Genomic DNA, 20,984 nt, shown 5'->3' on the forward strand with positions numbered 1-20,984 from the left:
GGAGCGGCCATTTTCTTCTGGACTGTGTCCGTCGCTGATTAGTCGTGGCTGTTTTGCCGCGACCAATCAGCGACTTGGATTTCCATGACAGACAGAGGCCGCGACCAATGAATATCCGTGACAGAAAGAAGGAAAGACAGAAAGATGGAAGTGACCCTTAGACAATTATATAGTAGATAGACATTTCCTTTTTACAGCCTAGTATAAAAAACACATAATAGAGCCACTATATAGGTGTGAGCTCTGTATTGCATCTATGTAACCTATGTATACTGTATATACAGAGACATACAGGCCCTGATTATTTAAAGCGATTACTAGTGTAAATAGCTTTGAAAAGTCACAGAACTTTTGGGCTGTTTTGTGTTTTCACCCAGCTCCACCAAAATGTGTAGAATGAATGAGCGACAAGGGCTTACCCAAGTCTTTGAAGGGAGTTAGTTTTGTGGTGTGGCGCACAGGAGGCTTACGCCACTTGTCAGACGCTCCTGATTAATCAAAAGGCATGAACCTCTTTATGAATCAGTAGCATTTGACTTCGGTACACCCCCTCATCAGGGCTGACGTGTGTAACGTGGCACAGAATGGTAGCCGCAGGAGAGGAACTTGCCCTGACACGTTACATGAAAGTGTGTGTCCTGGCTGGGTGTGTGGATTTGTGCTGTGAGGGCATTACGCCCCTGCAGGCTGCTTGTAGCCAGAGTTGTGGGCTCACCAGGACCAGATGTTTCATGGTTCAATGAGGGAGACCACCATCTATATATATAATTGTCTAAGGGGTACTTCCGTCTGTCTGTCTGTTTGTCTGTCTGTAACAGAAATCCCGCGTCGCAGATCGGTTGCGGCCGCCAGGCCAGGCGAGACCGCTAAGTCACCTGGGTAATTTCGCAATGCATCGCTGGAAATGGAAGCTGGCAGCAGCCGCGTGCGCATCGGGGCAGCTTCGCTGGACTCCAGAGGGTGAGCATATAACTATTTTCTATTTTAATTATTTTTTTAACAGGGATATGGTGCCCACACTGCTATATACTGTGTGGGCTGTGTTATATACTGTGTGGGCTGTATTATATATTGTGTGGGCTGGGTTATATACTGCATGGGCTGTGCTATATATTACATGGGCTGTGTTATATACTGCGTGGCTGCTATATACTACGTGGGCAGTGTTATATACTACGTGGGCAGTGTTATATACTGCGTTGGCAGGGTTATATATATTGCGTGGGCTGTTATATACTGCGTGGCCACTGTTATATACTGCGTGGCCTGTATTATATACTGCGTGGCCTGTGTTCTATACTGCGTGGCCTGTGTTATATACTGCCTGGGCTGTGTTATATACTGCGTGCCCACTGTTAAATACTGCATGGCCTGTATTATATACTGCGTGGCCTGTGTTATATATTGCGTGGCCTGTATTATATACTGCGTGGCCTGTGTTATATATTGTGTGGCCTGTGTTATATACTGCATGGGCTGTGTTATATACTGCATGGGCTGTTATATACTGCGTGGGCTGTGCTATATATTACGTGGGCTGTGTTATATACTACGTGGCTGTGTTATATACTGCGTGTCTGCTATATACTACATGGCTCCTATATACTACGTGGCCTGTGCTATATACTATGTGGCTGCTATATACATACATACATACATATTCTAGAATACCCAATGCATTAGAATCGGGCCACCCTCTAGTTCACAAATAAACACTTTACTGAATAGTAACTTAGTATGGGTTATATACAATATGAAGCATTTTTCCACATAGTATTCTTCATCTGTAATATATTCCATATTTGCCACCACCCAGCTTTAAAGCTGCAGCCTGAATTCACAAGTCTCCTTTACTTGCTCAACGGGTCCGCTTCCTATTTCTTCCACTATTGGCGCCCTGGATCTCCGGCTCGGGACCCTTCACTAGTCCCAGTCTCTCAGTCCTGCTAGGGCCCATTACCTTTTGCGTTGCAAACGCAAAGTCTCGTGGTTGGTGTCCTCTCCTAGGACCCGTATATGGAAGGCTACTCTGTCTTGTTTGTCACTTTTTCTAAGAATCACTCTATCCCTCCTTCTTCGGTTGCCTCTCACTCAGGATCATCCTTTAATACAGCACTGCTCACTTCACACTCCAAAACCTATCTCCCTTCCCAGCAGGAAACAGTCACTCGCCCTACTCACCAGCCCTTCACACTATGGGCTAGTCCCAAACATTAACTCTAGACTTACCCTACAGTCAACTATCTACATTCTACACTATGCCTTACAGTACATATCTTATAACACTATACCTTACACTATGTATTACATTACGACACACTTTACAGGAACACATACTTCATATGATACAATATATATAAAATGTGCAAGTCATTATTCACATTACAATACAACACATAATGTGATTGGTGTCTTCAGGGGTAGAAAAACAACACCACAGTCCATCACCTTTACACGTGAACCACGCCAGTCATGATGAATTGGGACCAAAATTTGTTTTTGCAGGATTTCAAGCATATCCAAAGTTAAGTGTTGTATTCTTAATTGGACTTATGGTTTGTATTGCTTCTAAAGGTGCAGCAGTGATTGGAAGTTTCAAATTATCAACTAATTCTAAAGGTTCCCATACTTTTGCCATTCATAGATATGGGATATTGGATTGTTTTCCTCATTTAAAAAAATATTATTATATTTGACTCCTTTGTTTGATATGGCTTTCTTTATCTACTTTTAGGACTGGTGTGAAAATCTGATGTAGTTTACTATCAAACATCTCTGTATGTCTCAGGACATACAGATTCTGTTTTTCAACAAACAAAGGTTGCAGATTTTACAGAGGATCTGCATTTAATCAGCACCAAAACGTGTGCCAAAATCCTAGTGTTATATGTAGATTTGACACAGATTTCAACCTAAGCTTTGCAAAGAGTGGCATTCAGGGCTCACTCATGAGAGCATATAACACGTCCGAATGCTATTCAATGTTTTGTCAGATAGTACTCAACCCAATATTATACCATGGGGCAGTGCAGCTCTGCATTTTTTTCCGTCATGCCGATTTGGCATGAGAAAACAATTGCAGCATGCTGCGAGTGGCTCCACAAATCGCATCACGAGCACCGGTATAAGTCTATGGGTGCATGTAAATTATCCGACTGCACTTGGATGTCACCCAAGTGCAGTCCAATTTATGTGGACTGACGAAGCTGTCTTGAACAGCGATACGCGTTGGGCTCTCCCTCCGTTGCCCTTCACTTGCTGGCTGCCCAGTTCTTGCTATATTGTCTCTATATTTTGTGAGCCTTCTGTCTGGATCACCTTCTAGCTGCCGCAGCATGTTCCCCTCTTTTGTTCAGGACGGGTGACAGCCGTGCTCCTTCTTCCTATTTGGGGTAATTATTTGGCCGTATTTGCTTGTGCCCTACTCATTACATACCAGGAGGACTATTTGCTGTGGGTAAGCTGCAGCATGACAGGGTTTTGCTATTGACAGATATATCTTTTGCTGATCAGGACAGGGCGGCTTTGCCAGTAATTATTTATATGTGTATACTATTTGATTATCTGCCATATTTGATGCATGTTTTCCACTACTATATGGAAGTATTGTGTATTGGGCAGTGTTGGGCACACGTACATGGAGGGAGTTTTGTGTGTATGGTTTTAATTGTTTTTATATGTTACCAATAAAGCTTGTTTGACTTATTATAACTTTTGGTGGTGTGCATACATTATAGTGGCTTTTCTATTCTTGTTTATTATCTGCTCTGCATATTAGCCATTGTTTTGCACCCCCAATATATAATAATAATAATAATAATAATAATAATTTTATTTATATAGCGCCAACATATTCCGCAGCGCTTTACAAATTATAGAGGGGACTTGTACAGACAATAGACATTACAGCATAACAGAAATACAGTTCAAAACAGATACCAGGAGGAGTGAGGGCCCTGCTCGCAAGCTTACAAACTATGGGGAAAAGGGGAGACACGAGAGGTGGATGGTAACAATTGCTTTAGTTATTCGGACCAGCTATAGTGTAAGGCTCAGGTGTTCATGTAAAGCTGCATGAACCAGTTACCTGCCTAAGTATGTAGCAGTACAGACACAGAGGGCTAATACTGCATAAAGTGTATGAGAACATGATGCGAGGAACCTTTTTTTTTTTTTTTTTTATTATAAATAGGCCACACAGGGATCGTTAGGTTAATGCATTGAGGCGGTAGGCCAGTCTGAACAAATGAGTTTTTAGGGCACGCTTAAAACTGTGGGGATTGGGGATTAATCGTATTAACCTAGGTAGTGCATTCCAAAGAATCGGCGCAGCACGTGTAAAGTCTTGGAGACGGGAGTGGGAGGTTCTGATTATTGAGGATGCTAACCTGAGGTCATTAGCGGAGCGGAGGGCACGGGTAGGGTGGTAGACTGATACCAGGGAGGAGATGTAGGGTGGTGCTGAGCCATGGAGTGCTTTGTGGATGAGGGTAGTAGTTTTGTACTGGATTCTGGAGTGGATGGGTAGCCAGTGTAATGACTGGCACAGGGTAGAGGCATCGGTGTAACGGTTGGTGAGGAATATGATCCTGGCTGCAGCATTCAGGACAGATTGGAGCGGGGAGAGTTTTGCAAGAGGGAGACCGATTAGTAGAGAGTTACAATAGTCCAGACGAGAATGAATAAGTGAAACAATATATATATTTATTTATTTGATATCATTGTGGTGCGCCAACTAATTTTTCTATGATGCCCAATTTATGTGGATGCAGACAATGGAGAAGATGAAGAAATTAAACTCTCTGCCTTCCTTACACCCATGATATGATTCTCTCAGCCAATAGAATTGGATCACAGTGAACTGACACTCCGATCAGAATTTGAGCTGAGTGTCATTAGCATTCTCAATCCGATTCTCTTGGAACTCGTGTGAACAAGCTCTTAAGGTGACAATTCACAGCATGAATTGAATTAAATTTCCACATTCTCTCCCCCCCCCCCAGTTTAAAGATGAGTTAATGCCATCTCTTCAACTTTCCTTCTATGTGATATGGTGCAGATTTTTTGAACTTGCAAATCTAAACTGAAAATCAAATTTATAGCCTACATGCATGCTTTGTTGTGCATGAGCCCCCAGACAAGGTTCACACTGAGCATAGGCAAAGGAGCAATCAGACGTTGCGGTCTTCTGGCTCCACACTGTTGCGGTATCTCCCCGACAGTGTATTTAACAGTTTAAGGAGTGTATATCCTCAGAATAAATTGACATGCTGTCCATGTTCGAGTGCATCTTAAAGATTTGCACTACTCTGGTCCAGCATCCAATCCAGTGATCAATGACAATGACAATACGATCTCCTTCCCTGAAGAAGGAGATCGTATCTCCGAAACGCGTAGGACTAGATTTGGCCCTAAGCTCTTCCTGTAGCCGGTCACGTGATCCCTCACGTGACTGTGACGTCACACTAGGTCCTGCTACTCAGTTGACCTAACGGCTTAGTCAAGCAGCGTGGACAAAGTCCAGTATATGCAGGCAGATTCTGCCACCGGCCGGGGCAGTGCCTGCAGTCCGGACTACTAGGATAACTCGTGGATTAGACCTCACTTCATCCTTTTTCCTGACGCCGCAAGTGGAAGGACTATATTGGAAGACGTCGCATGACTCTGGGAAGCAGTGTATGCGCAGCTATCATCGGACATCGGCTGTACCTTATTTCCTCTGGGTGACTGGAGCTCCATACACTGAAGATAGCTATATTCCCTTTGGACTGCCCCCTAAGGTAGTTATATTTCATCTTCCTACTCTCTTTACTTGTTTTTCAGTAGCAGGTAAATCGGTTTTTTGTACCGATAAGGCATAACTTGTTATCCTGTATTTATTTTAGTATTACTGTTAGTTTTTAATGGCTCTCTAAGTGGATTTTTCCAGCGCAAACAGTGCCTTTTTTACTAGATTATTTATTTAGTTTACGGAGGGGTGGTACCGTTTTTCTGTTTGCTGCAGGTGCATTTTAGTGGGAGCGCTACAGGTTTTTCCTTTGTGTATTAAGGTTAATAATATTTCAAAATTTTCAGTTTTACTCAGTTGATCCATGAACACATCGAACATCAAAAGATACTATTTTGTATGACTTCCATGATTTTTTAGAACAGCACCAAGTCTTCTATTCATGGAATGAACAAGTTGGTGACATATTGCAACATCTTTTTCCATTCTTCAAGAACAACCTTTTCTAGATCCTGAAAGCTGGATGGAGAATACTTCTCACCTTTTCTCTTCAGAATACCACATAGGCGTTCGATTGGGCTCAGATGAGGAGACATACTTGGCCACTGAATCACTTTCAACCTGTTCTTCTGCAGAAATGCAACAGGGGCCTTAGATGTTTGTTTTGGATTATTGTCATGTTGGAAAGGTGCATGTCTACCATGTGCATGAAGTCATGATAGCGTCTTCTCTTTGAATATAGAGCAGTACATCTGTGAATTCATGATACCCTCAATAAAATGTAGCTCCCCTAAACCAACAGCGCTCATGCAGCCCCACATAAGCATACTTCCACCACCATGTTTTGCTGTAGGCACCATACATTTTTCCAAATTATTTTTTCTAATATATATATATATATATACTCAAATTCCGCATTTGCTTGACAGTTTTTTACCTGGGGCAAAGGTTCAGATTAGTACTCTAGCCTTGTATTAAAATACCTTTCATAAATAATTCTAGTCACACATATAAACAGGTTTTTTAACTTTGTCGCAACATTTCTGCAATGAATCTGCTACATCTAAAAATACTGTAACTCCATCCAGTGCAGAGTGCTATAAGAGGATTGTTTTTCCACTTTAAAGGGTATCTTCTTTTCCTTGTGTGTTTTGTACTGGATAAATGAAAAATGACTTTCCTGTCCCAAAAGATTCTGGAAGTGTTTTCCATTAGAGGCTATGAAAAGTTCTGCCCATACTATGTTCAGTAACAATTCCTGGAATACCATAGCTTTGATATTCCAAACATTGGGGCAGATTTACTAAACTTGTCTTATGTCTAGGCATTGTTATATCGGACTAGACAGTCTAGGTGTGTGTCAATTTTATCACAGTGGTTAGTGCTGTAAGGTACACTTTGCAAACATTTTGACTGTCTAATCGAAGTTTCAACATCTATTAGTTTGGCCAGAAAATTGTGGCAATATTTTGGCACATTGTTTTTTGCACTCAGTGTAAGTTTCTAAAATACCTAATAAATTTGCAAGGCATGTCAGCATTTTGGTGAACTTAGCAGAGCATCTCTCCCCCATTCATTTTCTATATTTTTTGAGGGGAGATGATAGTTCCTGTGTTACATCACTTGTACACCAAAGCATGTACACTGATTTTGCTGGAAAGCGAAGGTCTTTAAATTAATCAGCAAAATAGTCATATGTTTCTGTGAATAAGGATATGCGCACACAACCTCTTTTTCAAGCAGACTTCTCCTGGAACACAACTCAAAGAAAGCTAAAAAAAACACCATTACGAATGGACATACGCATTGTTATGTCAAACTGACTTGCTTTGCATATGTTCTGTCTTTTTTAACTGCTTCAGACTTCGAAAGCCGTTTAGCAGTTAAAAGAAGTGACCTGACCATTCAAGCTGACTTTGTATGAAATAAATAGCTAAAACATACACAAAAAGCAACATCAAAGAAGACTCCACATTTTCCTGAACCATTTTCTTCAAAAACATTGTAGGTACGCTGTTTCAGTACAGTGCAAGGAATTAAGAACTGTCTTGCTAAATTTTGGACACATATCTGGAACATGGTTTGGTAGCTGATAGTTGTATGTTGTCAAGGAGCTACTGATAAACTCCTTTTAGGATAGAGACTTCACACTCAGTAGGTCTTATTAAGGGAGAATGAAAGACTATTGGGTATGTTTAGTGGCAACTGATCAAACTGCAAACCCTTTTCCCTTTGGGGCTCACAATATGGATTCCCTATCAGTATGTCTTTGGAATGTGGAGGAAACCGGAGAACTCGGAGGAAACCCTCGCAAACACGGGGAGAACTTGGATGTTTGTTGTTTAAAATGGTTTTCTGGTGTAAAACACCTTGAAATTATGTAAACAATTGTTTGGAAGTTTCCAAAAATGTTCCCAAACATTTTGCAACTTTTGGCATATTTTTGTTCGACAATCCCAACCAGCTAAATCAAAGTTGACAAAGCTTAGACGCAGCAAAATCCAGCCCAAAATTTCTTTAAAAGGTTTGCCAATAATTACACAAATTAATTTGTCAATTACACAAGAAATGTACATGAGCCTCTGAGTGGAGTAACATTTCTGCCAGAGGCGCACAACGCCAGATGAGAGATGCGCCTAACTCCTTAAAAGACATGCGTTTCCCAATGAATTAGTCTCCTCTTATTGCAGAAGTGCCTACTTTGAGACTAACAAACAAAATGCCACTCTTAATGAATGATGTCCTCTGAGTAGTAGCGTATTGGAAGAAAAGACTTACAATAAGCAGAAGATTCCTGTGTAATGACCAAGCACAAATGACAGCAATAATCGCAAAACACAAAAATCCCATCTATCTAATCCTGTCTGATTTTTTGTATTTGTTTAAGGCTTTTCCGCTTTCATGCACCATTAACAAGAGACTTTCTGTCGTGAAGAAGTTCTATAAGCAGAACTACTAGGATCTGTTCTAAAAGGAAGGTATATTTCTATTGTACAGCAATTAAACCTTCTTTCTTGAAGAGCTTGAAAGCAATGGTGATTACCAGCCTAGATTATAGATGTAATGAGGTTTATCTTCCAGTAAGGTCCTGGGATCGCCATTAATATTTAACAAATTGGAGAATATTATTGATAACTTTATGTAAAGAAGCTGTATAATTAAATGCTGCGCATTTCCTCCTATTTTAATTGTTACACATGGGGGAGTATTTACCAAGATTAAGGCTTTATTCTACTCTGTTTCACCACTGAAAAAAAGACACGTTTTACATTTGAGTGTAAATAGTTTTGTGTTTAAGTTCTATTTTTTTCCTGATACTAGGTCCTGGAATAAACTTGCTTGAGACCAAAGTAATGTATGCTGGAATTTTCATATTTTTCACCTATGTACTAGCTCGTTGACTTTAATGTGTAATTGTTCAGTGGGACCACTGTCCGATCTATGCTTGGACAACACTCTCATGTGAGAATTGTTCCTCTAAATATTTAAGTCGTAATTCAAAGCGATGCGCTTGGTATTTCTGAAAACTTGAGCATGTTCCAAAATTTCTCTCCTTGCTTGAGACACAATGTGATTTGTATTTTATTCCAAAATAACCACAGAAGAACAGATCTCAAGAAGGTGATGAGATGGGGTATTGTTCTCCCTAATGTTTTGACATTTATAATAAACGTATAAAAGGAAAGACTTTTTTAAGACTAGACATCATCTCAATTCTTCACATTTAATATGTCTCGCAAGTTTCTAGCTACTTGGACCTACACTGATGCCTGAAATGTTGTTACTGATGACCCAGCCCTGAGTCATGAAACCTCATTTACTTGGATAGTTTGGGAGCAGTAAAAAGGGTCCTTCATTCCAAGCTGAGATTGGGTCCCAGCAATCAGACCTTTACATTCACACACTGATGGCACATTTTAAAACTCCATTTATTATTTTCTTAAGAAACACTATTTTTTTTAGCTGTGTGAAGGAACATAACACTCGTGAGTTTTCTTTTCATATTGGAAAGCAACTAGTAATAGTCACTGGTTCATACTAATAGATTCTTTCACTACTTTTCAACAACTATTTTATAGCCAGAATCCAACCAAATGTATAGCTCTGACATTGTGGAACTAATACCACTCCTCAGTTTAGGAGTCTTCATCCATGGACATATTAGCAATTAATTAAAATCTGGCAACAGACATTATCATTTCTGCACCCTCATCTGTTCATACCAGCAAGTCATTAGATATCTTACAATTTGCTTACATTTAAAAAAAAATTAAATTAGAATTACCACATGACACAGATTTCCATCTGCTGTGTATATAAAATAAAATACAACCAGCATCTTTCACGTACAAATTGGAAGCAAAGCGACTAAAAACCTTCCATTACAGGGTAATACAATATTTCCTGTGTCACCCAGACCCTTAATTATGAAAAGAGAGCCCTAAACATATAGATAACTCTTTGCGAAAAATATTCCTTAGGGCACATTCAATTGTTCATTTTTGTGTACGAATAATATCCATGCTCTTCACAGATAGAACTCGTACCTAGTATAGTCTGTGGAGCTAGCCACATTTCTGATTTTTATGTGGACTGAGTAGTTTGTGCAAAATTGTGGAGACATGCCTGATATTGATCCCAAATTCAACAATGCAAGACATGAAAAAGAATTAGACAGCATTCTAATGCCATCCGTGGGCTGTTCGTTGTTCGTGGACTGCTAAATAGGAGTAAATAGATAAACTTTTTTTCTCATTTAATACAACTCATTGGCTTACATTCAGTTGAAAATATGACAGAAAAATATTAAGAGTCTTCAGTGGTTGATACCTTTTAATGGCTAACTGAAAAGATGGTGACAAATTGTGAGCTTTCTAGACTACACAGGTCTCTTCATCAGGCAAAGACTAATGCAAAATCTGAAGTCACATATTTACACACAACAGAGCACAGGAATAATGAAAGAGACAAGATAAGTGACGTGAAGCAGATTGTTACCACCTTTTCAGTCAGCCATTAAAAGGTATAAAGGCACTGCTCCTAATAGCCAGATTCCTACTCCACACTGATGAGGGGCAAAAACCCTGAAACAGCTGTCTGTGGATGGATACCATGCTTGGCATAGGTGGCTTTCCTTCATAAGATGCTGCCCTTCCCGTGGTTGTTCCTTCCCGGGGAAAGGCCTGGCTATTCACTGCTTGCGTCGAGAAACACGTGATGGTGTCTCCGCAGCTTCTTTACTTGCATTAAAAGGTATAAACCACTGAGGACTCTCAATTCTAAATATTTTTCTATCTGCTGGCTAACACGGTACATATCTATCTTTCCTGTAGGAAAAAATGATGAAACTCTGAACAAATTCACTAGAACTAGTGCCGTTTTTCTCAGCTGTGAAAAAACGGATTTCTGAATGAGCCCTTACTCTTATTTTTGCAGTTATCCTTATGAAAATGTGTGAGATACCATAAGTTACTTTACAGAACCATCAGCCACTTAAAACCACTTGTAGTGTTCATTCCAAAAACATAAACTAATCTGAAATCTCAACTTATAACATGAGAACCAAGAATTCAAACAGAAGCCGTCATGGTCTAATCTATAATGAAGCATGTCTTGAACATTTAAATATACATTACATATAATGGCCTCTAACAGAACAGGTCTAATATAGTTTAACACTACTGTAATGTACTAATTGAAAGACTGTGGTATTAAGAAAATAAATATATCACAAAGTACATATCGTACTTATGGACATAAATATACCATTACCTACAGTCATAAATGTAAAAAAAAGAAGAAAAAAACTAAATTCTAAAAAACAAAAATGGGTAATAATAAATTATAATATTATAGTATATTATGTTATTTTTTACAAACTTATGCTTTAAGTTCCACATTCTGCATCATTATGTTTTTTTTATATTTCAAGGGTTTACACATTACAGATTCATAAAATACTGTTAATTAATATCTTACCTTTGATTTTGGCTGATAGCCTCTCTGTCTACCATGTCCCTCTCTGTAGTCCACTGAAATGTGTTCCTGTGTGTAGAAGGCTCTTGTACTGTAAGACCGCAAGTTTCCAAATGTATACTAAACAGGTGTATCAAGTATCTGAAATGGCTCAAAGCAGGTGTGGCTCAGTGATAACTAATCCCACTCCTAAAGTCTACATAACTGTCTGCTGAGAAAAGTTTCTTGGTGTCACTGATTCTCTTTGTGTTTGTTCTGTAGGGAGAATAGTTTATTGAAATCAATCCAAAGTAAACTTTGTGTAAAGTTGTAAATGTATCTGGAGTGAAATGTCTATACATATAAATTACTTTTCCTTCTATTAACTTAATCTTGTATTACATCAAAACGTATTAGTAATGACTTGCAATAAGTGGGGCTGGATTATCTTTACCAATTAATTATTTATGGTTATTATCTTTACCAATCTTTTTAAAAGTAAGGTTGCTTAAGAGCAAGGATTACTATATTTCGATATACCTTTATAGAGTCTTGGTGCCCTACCTTGTACTGACAATGGCTAGTAACGCATTTAAAGACGTTGGAATAAACTGTTCTGTTCTGTACTATAGACTAATCACTCAGGATGTTCCTATGACTAAGGGCGCCGTGGTGCGCCAGAAACGCGTCAGGCAGAGAGGGTCTCTCTCTCTCTCTTTTTTTAAAACTGTTTTTTTAATATGTTCTAATAATTTTTGGATATTTTACTTACACTGGATGGACGTGCTGGAAATTCCCTTTCTTTTCTTCTACTCAGGATGTATAGTTCACCATTAGAGGTAGAAAGCAACAATTTGAATTGATTAAAAATGGCGACCAATTTCTCTGTTGTTTGATTATGTGATGTTTTCTTTATATCAATTTGGTGATAAAGGTCTGCTTTTTACAGTCTCCTTTGCACAGTTGATGTTGAGATTTGTCTGCTAATTAATAATTGTACATAATTTATGAGGGCACTAATCTGAAGTGCTGTCAATTTGGATTTTCTGGGGCTAATAACTCTGATGAACTTATACTCTGCAGCAAAGCTAATTCTTGGGCTTCCTTTCCTAAGACAGTCTTCATAAGAGACAGTCGGGCTTCCTTTCCTAAGACAGACTTCATAAGAGCCAGTTTCATCATTGTGATTGATGGTTTTCATGAGTACTAGTGATGAGAGAACATGCTCGGAGAACATCTTATCCAAGCACACTCAGGTGTTATCTGAGCATCTGGGAGTGCTTGTATATTATGGTTGAGTCCCTGTGGCTGCATAATTTGCAGCTGTTGGACAGCCTGAACACATGTGGGGATTGCTTCTTTGTTAGAGAATCCCCACATGTGTTCAGACTGTCTATCAGTCACAAATTATGCAGCTGTGGAGACTCGAACATAATATGTGAGCACTCTCATATGCTCAGATAAGACATTATCTGAGCACGTTTGCTCATTACTAATGATTACACTTGAGAATACTTTCAAGGTTCTAGCAAATTTCCAGATTATGTGACCTTCATGTCTTAAAGTAATGGTGGACTGTCATTTCCTTTTACTCAGTTGGTTGGTTCTTGCCATATTCTGGCTTAGAACAGTTGTTGAATAGGGCTCAGCACTCTATGGAACTGTATAACTCACCTGATGGTCCCAATCATTTTCTGAAAGTTTGTGATTCAATAAATTATATCTTGACAAGGCTTACTTGTTCATTGAAAGTCATTTCAGGTGACTAACTAACGAAGCTGAATTAGAGAATGCCAAGCATGTAAAAAGCTGTTATCAGAGTAAAAGGGGGGTACTTTGAGGGTGTTACGTGTTACGGAACCACTCAGCACCCAGAATATGTTGTGCAGTTATATGCATGTATAATAGGTTCCATGTGAGATGCATGTCTCTAATGCATCAGCCCACGGGCTGCGCCCCTGGGCAGAGGGGGCACGATATTCCCCTTTTGTCCGCCCCCACCTTTGTAATTCCCACAGTAAATATCGGCAGGCTCCGGCCACCTGCGGCTATTGTACTGTATGTCTGGCCTCCCGCTTTTCTATTGGCCTGCCCTCTGTATCTGTGTGATATATTCTGTGTCCTGTGAGTAAAGTGTTGTCAGACTGGAAATACGTGGAGAAGCAGTGATCTTTTATATACGCCCATGTAACCAGGCAATTCCAGCCAGCGTCCTTCATTCAGACTCCAGCCAAAGCAGAGTGGACCTCCTGAAACACGGGGTGGTACTGAAAGAGGTACCCCAGCTTGGTAGACCCTGTTACAGGGGGAATCTAAGGTTTAACACGTATTCTGGTTTGTTTCACAAGAGTTTTGTAACTCCTTGCTTCCATATGTGTTCATTTGTGGTTTTGTTGCCTTCAGTCTGAATTTACAATGTGCACATTCCAATAAGAACAAGGAAAATCATTCCATAAAAAGGCTTGTCCAGACTTTCAATCAGTAAAGTACGTCAATGAATGTACAAAATAAAGGGATGCTACACAGATATCATATATGTGGCATCTATTTATAACAGATCCAGTGCAGTTATTAACATAGGGAACTGTATTTAGCCTTGTATATATTTTTTAAATTATTTCTATATAAAAATGGATGTTAAAAACAAACATTTCATTGCCACACAATTACAGACAAAAAACCCATCTACCTATGGCCAAACATTTCTGTTGTCCAGGACATAACATACAATAAGAAAATTGTCATATTAAAAGGCAACTTCAAATCACAAAAACACTGAATGGTCTGAAAATACAAATTTAAGACAGTCTTCGATATGTTCCATACAGGACTAAATCTGTCACAAAGATTTATGATACTACAAAATCTGAGACAATGAGGGCATCAGATTACTGATCTTACATGGATATTGGGACAATAAAACTTATCACTAATCTAAGATACCGTAATTAAGGATTCACTCTCAGAGCTCAGTTTGTTTGTTTTTTTAAATGTCCATTTATTATGTAAACCCTGCCTCTCTTTATGTGTATGTATTTGTGTTTCTTCAGAAACTTTGTCATACAATGTCTGATGAAGAGTCCTATGTAGTCTCGCTCGAAACCTTGCTTTGTAACATCACTTATTGCATTGTTATTAGCCATTAAAAGATATCGTTAATGCAAGATCATTATTTTGTATGGCCCAGCAGTTCAGTGTACTTTTTCACATAGTTATTTTTCAATATTTATAAAACCATATATCATTTCCTTTACACTTTACGAATACCTGCAACATTGTGTTGGTATACCACTTAAAATCCCACCACAATATATTTAAGTTTGTGAGTGTAACATGAAAAAATGTGGAAAAGTTCACTGGTTATAAATACTTTTTCAAGGCACTGTAGTATCTGTAGTTCTATGTTACTTCATGGAGGAAATGATAGCCGGATACAGTAGAAGTTCTAAGAAATAACCTGTCTAACATGTCCTATATAAATAACATTGTACTTGGGGCCTGTAAAGAAGGTGAGGCAAAGACTTCATCAAAATTTTCTTAAAAACAATAAAAAAAATTTCTAGATCGTGGGGAACAGAAACTTGGTAGTTTCATTTTAATAATAAATCAGATAAGCTAGGTAGCTTTTGTAGCTGATGTACTCCTATACTCATAAAGGCTTTTCGCAAAGTACAAAGCCAGAAAAAATTATAATGAAGGTAATACAGCAATCCTCTTCAGGTGTTCGCTTCCTCTTCTCCTTCCTTAGGAGGCTGAGGGGACTGCCTCCATGCTTCCCGGAGCCTGATTCCCAGTAAGTGACCCAGCTTCAGGTAGTGTCGAAGACCCCAACATGTAGAAATGGGCGACACCCCCCTCTATCACCTGCACCATCGGCTGCTCCTGCATAGGAGGTGGGGAACCCCAAGGACAGTATGATCTCTTGGGGGTGGTAGAACCAGTCTCGAGCCCCCTCAAGGAGCCTCTCCCAGGCCCATTCATTTAGCAAGAAGGGTTCATCCTACTCCTTTGCTTCTTTGATCAGACCCACCGCATACGAGTGATGTTGCCCCTACACTTTGAGGTTCTAGCTGTCTGATTTTGCATTCTTCGAGGCAAGTGATCCATCTCTACTGCCCACTGATTGAACAAGATGTGTTGACAAGTCCCAAAAAGAGATGAGCGAACCTTTTAAGGTTCAGTTCGATTTACCTAATGTCTAGATGTTCGCTGAACATGTTGATGGTCTACACTTTCAGGGGACAATTGGATGCACTTATCTGTGAGAACACCACTGGCAGCATTGAAGATACATTCTGAGAGAATGCTGGCTGCCGGGCATGACAAAACTTCCAAAAACGTGACAGGCAAGCTCAGGCCACTCTTCCATTATTGAAGACCAAAATGTAAAAGAGTACAAATTCCCCTCATGGCATTGATATTGAGCTCCAGATACTCCTGCACAACATGTCAGACTTGTATTCTTATGCTGGTGCACGGGCTGGTCTAAAAAATGTGTAAAATGACTCACAGAAATTGGTTACGCCACTTACACTGCTGCTCTAATGTTTTTGCGATGACACCTTGATGTTTCCGGGGTTGGTCATCAAAAACTACAAAGCACACTGTGTGCCGCACTGCTGTCTTGTGGAAAACCACTCTTAACCCCATTAATGACCAGAGGTATTTTTGGTTTTGCATTTTCATTTTCTGCTCCCCTTCTTCCCAGAGCCATAACTTTTTAATTTTTTAATCAAAATGGCTTGTTTTGAGGGCTTGTTTTTTGCGGGATGAGTTGTACTTTTTAACGACACCATTGGTTTTACCATGTCATGTACTCAAAAACAGGAAAAAAATTTCCAAGTGCGGGAAAAGTGCAGCCCCACAGTTGTTGTTTTTTTTTACCATGTTCTGTAAATGCTAAAACTGACCTTCCATTATGATTCTCCAGGTCATTACGAGTTCACAGATATCAAACATATATAGGTTCTTTTTCAATCAAGTGGTGAAAAAAATGCTAAATTTTGTCAAAAAACAAACAAAAAAAGTGCCATTTTCCGGTACCTGTAGCATCTCCATTTTTCATGATCTTATTTTATATTGATAGATCGGGCGATTCTGAATGCGGCGATACCAAATATGTGCATGATTGCTTTTTTTTATTGTTTTATTTTGAATGGTGCAAAAAGGGGGTAATTTGAACTTTTATATATATTGGAATCACTGATGGGCAGGATTTCTGGAAGAGCAAGTTAAATGCCACTGTCAGAGTTTTACTGCAGCATTTAATAGGTTAACAGTCGCGGGTGGAGCGCGATTCCACCCACGGCAGTTAGAGGCACATGTCAGCTGTTCAAAAGCGATTTTGAAACTATACAGAAGGCTGCAGGGGTCCTTCATTTGTGCCAACTCCAAAAGTGTGATTTGCACCACGTCTGTACTGTGTTGGCCCAGGCTATGCAAAATGACATATTGCACCAGAGCTCGTCGCTACTGCCACAGTCACTGCAACATGTGCAAAATGGAACACTGCAAATCAAACGGATAACTGGTAGGCCGAAAGACCTCTGTAGTGATGCAAGTTGATTACCTACCAGGTGCGATTGTCAGAAGTGAGCACACAGCAACCGTGCTTTCTGCAGCAGTGCATCCAGGCCGAGATAGTGGCAGAGAACTTGCTGTACCATTAAGTTGAGGATGTGAGCCATGCAAGGCATGTGAGTGAGGTTGCCCCAGCATAGGGCCGCCACCAGGTTTTCACCTGGATGGCTGTCCACAACTCTTGAGCTGTGTGACTGCAATGTCCAAGGCATATTAATTTTAACACTGCCCAATTGCAGTGAGTCATGGCTGCGCAGTACAGAGATCAGGGAGATTCTATCTGCACTGATAGAATGCGTGTCTGATTAAGGAAAAGTTGAGGGCACAGGTGTAGGCCCTAAAAGAGGTGGAAGAGCCAGAAGCAGTGGAGAAAGTGTTAGGGTACCGTCACACAGTGCAATTTTGATCGCTACGACGGCACGATTTGTGACGTTACATCGTCGCTTAATTATCGCTCCAACATCGTAGACTGCGGTCACACTTCACTATGCACGGCGCTGGAGCGATAATTTCATGACGTATTTGCGATGTAGAAGTCGTATGGGACAGTCGTACGGTCGTGTCACACAAGACGATTCAGAGCAAATTTTGCATAATCTATGCGTGACGTTGTTCACTAGGGGCGTGTTGTGCTGCTAGCTAGTGTGCTGATAGGCCAAAGGTTCTGTGCACACAATTGGTTGGAAAATTTGTCACCTGAGCGCTATTGTTCCCAATGCCACCTCACTGCTTTCAAAATTTCCTTTCTTCACTTCGTACTTGGACACTTGGTGGACCTGGACATCGGATTTTTGTACTTCTCAGAATATACCACGCTTTGCACCGCAGCTTCGAGGTATGTAAACCGCTTGGGCGTGGTGGATGTAACGCTGTATGGTCGGCATGAGTGCTTCGTTCCGCCGCTGAAGCGTAGCGGATGGTACGCTGTTGTGACTGGAGGGCTACAGCGTGGCAGATGGTACGCTGTATGGTCGGCAGGAGCACTTCGTTCCGCCGCTGAAGCGAAGCGGATGGTACGCTGTTGTGACTGGAGGGCTACAGCGTGGCAGATGGTACGCTGTATGGTCGGCAGGAGCACTTCATAGTACGCTGTTGTGACTGGTGGGCTAGAGCATGGCAAATGGAACAATGTGTGGTCAGCATGAGCGCTTTGTGCGGCTGCTTGTATGTATGTGGTGGTTCCCTGATTTGGGTTATGGTGGGCTAGAGTATGGCAAATGGAACAATGTGTGGTCAGCATGAGCGCTTTGTGCAGCTGCTTGTATGTATGTGGTGGTTCGCTGTTGTGGGTTATGGTGGGCTAGAGCATGGCAAATGGAACAATGTGTGGTCAGCAAGAGCGCTTTGTGCGGCTGCTTGTATGTATGTGGTGGTTCGCTGTTTTGGGTTATGGTGGCCTAGGGCGTGGCAGGTGGAACAATGTATGTTCGGCATGAGTGCTTTGTGCAACTGCTGTAGTGAAGCGGGTGGTACGCTGTTGTGGGTTATGGTGGCCTAGGGCGTGGCAGATGGAACAATGTATGGTCGGCATGAGTGCTTTGTGTGACTGCTGTAGTGAAGCGGGTGGTGGCATAGGGCGTGGCATATGGGAAAATGAATGCTGTTTTTCAAAGTGGCGTTTGCACCTCTGTGACTTTTTTTTTTTTTTATGTTTTGTCCACCTTTCACTGTAGCTGTTTTAATGTACTATTTGTCAAACGCCTAACTTTTTTTGTTTTTATTTTTACAGATGTCAAATCGTGTAGAATTTATACGCGAGTTCCTGGAGATCTACCAGTCTTTCCCATGCCTTTGGAAAATAAAATCGCCTGAGTATTCTAACAGGGAAAAGCGTAAGGCCGGATATTCCAAGCTGATCGAATTATACAATCTCCATGCACCGGAAGAGCAAGCCACAGAAACTGTAGTAAAGAAGAAAATTCAGGCGCTGCGCACGGTCTGGAGGAAGGAGCTCAATAAGGTCCTTCACAGTTCCAAGTCTGGGTCTTCAACAGAAGAGGTTTATGTCCCAAAGCTATGGTATTTTGATTACCTGAATTTTCTTCGGGACCAAGAGGTGCCACGGTCATCAACGTGTTTGCGGTTGTTGGCACCCGTGGAACCGACAGTACCTCAGAACCACGTCGAGCTGGACTCACAAGGGCAACCAGTAAGTACATCTTTGCAGCACTGTTTCACCAATGTGGCCTATAATTCGATATTATTTTTCAGCTTTGTCTCCATCTGATTATACCATGAATTCGAAGTTTTATCATTTTTCTGTACAGACCATAACCCTGTCGCAGAAAAGTATTACATGGCGACATTCTTAACCCAGACCATCTATATATAGCAACTTTTCACATGTATACGAATATATATTTTTTATGCGGTTAGGCTGGTGTACCTCGTTTCTTTTTTGTTTTTAATAATTTCCTTTTTTATTTTCTCCCTAGGAGGAGAGTGCACAGGACAGTGCACAGGACAATGCACAGGACTGCTCCACAAGTGAAATAGTGGAGGCTGCACCTGCACGGAGTCAATGGAGGCAGGGTTCAAGGAAGCGGAAAGCCACCTCGGACGTCTCCCATGAACTGTTGAGCATGGCCAAAAAGGTGTTGACGCGCAAAACCAGCCCTGCTTTGGAGGGTTTTGGACTGTACATCGCTGATAAACTTTCTACAATGGAAGCAAGGCAGCGAACTTTAACCGAGCGTCTTATTTTTGAGGCTGTTAGTAAGGGATTGGATGGCAGTTTAGATGAAAACACACGGTTGGTTTCTTCACGTCCAATTGAGCGGCCAGAGTCCGCATATTGTCCACCCTATTGGCCACAAACTCCAGGACGGCCCAATTTCCCCGTGTCCCACTTTGGCCCGTCGCACCAAAACTCATACCCGACAATGCCGTCTCACATTTCTTCGCCCATCAGGCACCTTCATGTTCGGAACGAAGATTCGGTGTATCACGATTTGTGATTTTATTTTTTTTGTTTTCTTACGGATTTTTAAATTGTAATGTTGTTAAGAATTGGTTAATAATAAAAACTTTTCATTTAACTTCACTCTCAACAGCTTGATTGGTGGGATATATATATTGTTAAATTAACAAACTTTTTTTAGCTGTACAACACACAACAAAAAAAGTTCAGACACTTGGTTTCTATTTTGGCCCCGCCGCCAACTGTTGGCACATGTCCCGAAGCTTCTGCAGCTCCCCCATTGCCACATTCTGCTGCTCCTGAATCCGCGCCATAGTGTGGATAAGCCTTTCTATACCGGCTTCCAGATCCTCCTTGCTCACACCGACGTCAGCTGTGGGTCAACAAACATAACATTAATAACACAGTAGTCTCCCAATGTGTCTTTGCTTCTGTGAAGGAAAAAAACAAAACTGTCAGCATATATGGCAATACTGACTGCGGGGGGGGGGGGGGGTGTTGGGGGTGAAAGAGGGGGCCTGCAACCAAATCAAAATCACTTTATTGTGGGAACCTACTAGGATGTTGAGGCACGGAGGGCACTTCGGGATCAGAGTCCGTGTCGAATGCTTCGTGCTGTCGGCGGCGGCGCTGTTTCTTTGCCTCTGTGAAGGTTAAAAAAAAAAGGTCTGTCAGCATATATGGCAACACTGGCTGCCGGGAGAGGGGGGGGTGGTGGAAGGGGACCTGCAACCAAATCCAAATCACATTATTGTGGGAACCTACTAGGATCTTGAGGAGTTGACCCGGAGGGCTCTGGGA

The 20,984-nt window shown here is 40.9% G+C and overlaps 2 protein-coding genes across 2 annotated transcripts in view; one reads left to right on the forward strand and one right to left on the reverse strand.

The window, feature by feature from the left end:
- LOC138676451 (uncharacterized) overlaps nucleotides 1-11,800 on the reverse strand; it is a 101,891-nt gene extending 90,091 nt beyond the window's left edge. Inside the window, exon 1 of the mRNA XM_069765760.1 lies at nucleotides 11,708-11,800. Within this exon, the coding sequence (XP_069621861.1) occupies nucleotides 11,708-11,742 (35 nt within the window). The 5' untranslated portion in view covers nucleotides 11,743-11,800. The remainder of the gene's footprint in view (nucleotides 1-11,707) is intronic.
- A 6,695-nt stretch (nucleotides 11,801-18,495) lies between these two features.
- On the forward strand, nucleotides 18,496-20,236 carry LOC138674189 (uncharacterized). The gene is made up of 2 exons (XM_069762099.1): nucleotides 18,496-19,412; nucleotides 19,699-20,236. The coding sequence occupies exons 1-2, from the start codon at nucleotides 18,993-18,995 to the stop codon at nucleotides 20,218-20,220; spliced, it is 942 nt and encodes a 313-aa protein (XP_069618200.1). The 5' UTR covers nucleotides 18,496-18,992; the 3' UTR covers nucleotides 20,221-20,236.
- Nucleotides 20,237-20,984: the final 748 nt, after the last annotated feature.

The sequence above is a fragment of the Ranitomeya imitator genome, chromosome 4, assembly GCF_032444005.1.
Source record: "Ranitomeya imitator isolate aRanImi1 chromosome 4, aRanImi1.pri, whole genome shotgun sequence".
Taxonomy (NCBI): Eukaryota; Metazoa; Chordata; class Amphibia; order Anura; family Dendrobatidae; genus Ranitomeya; species Ranitomeya imitator.

Excerpts from the sequence above, each read along its gene's own strand:
- LOC138674189 (XM_069762099.1), top strand. The coding sequence starts at position 18,993 with ATGTCAAATCGTGTAGAATTTATACGCGAGTTCCTGGAGATCTACCAG. Across the intron at positions 19,413-19,698 it reads TGGACTCACAAGGGCAACCA|GAGGAGAGTGCACAGGACAG; the intron begins GTAAGTACATCT and ends TTTTCTCCCTAG.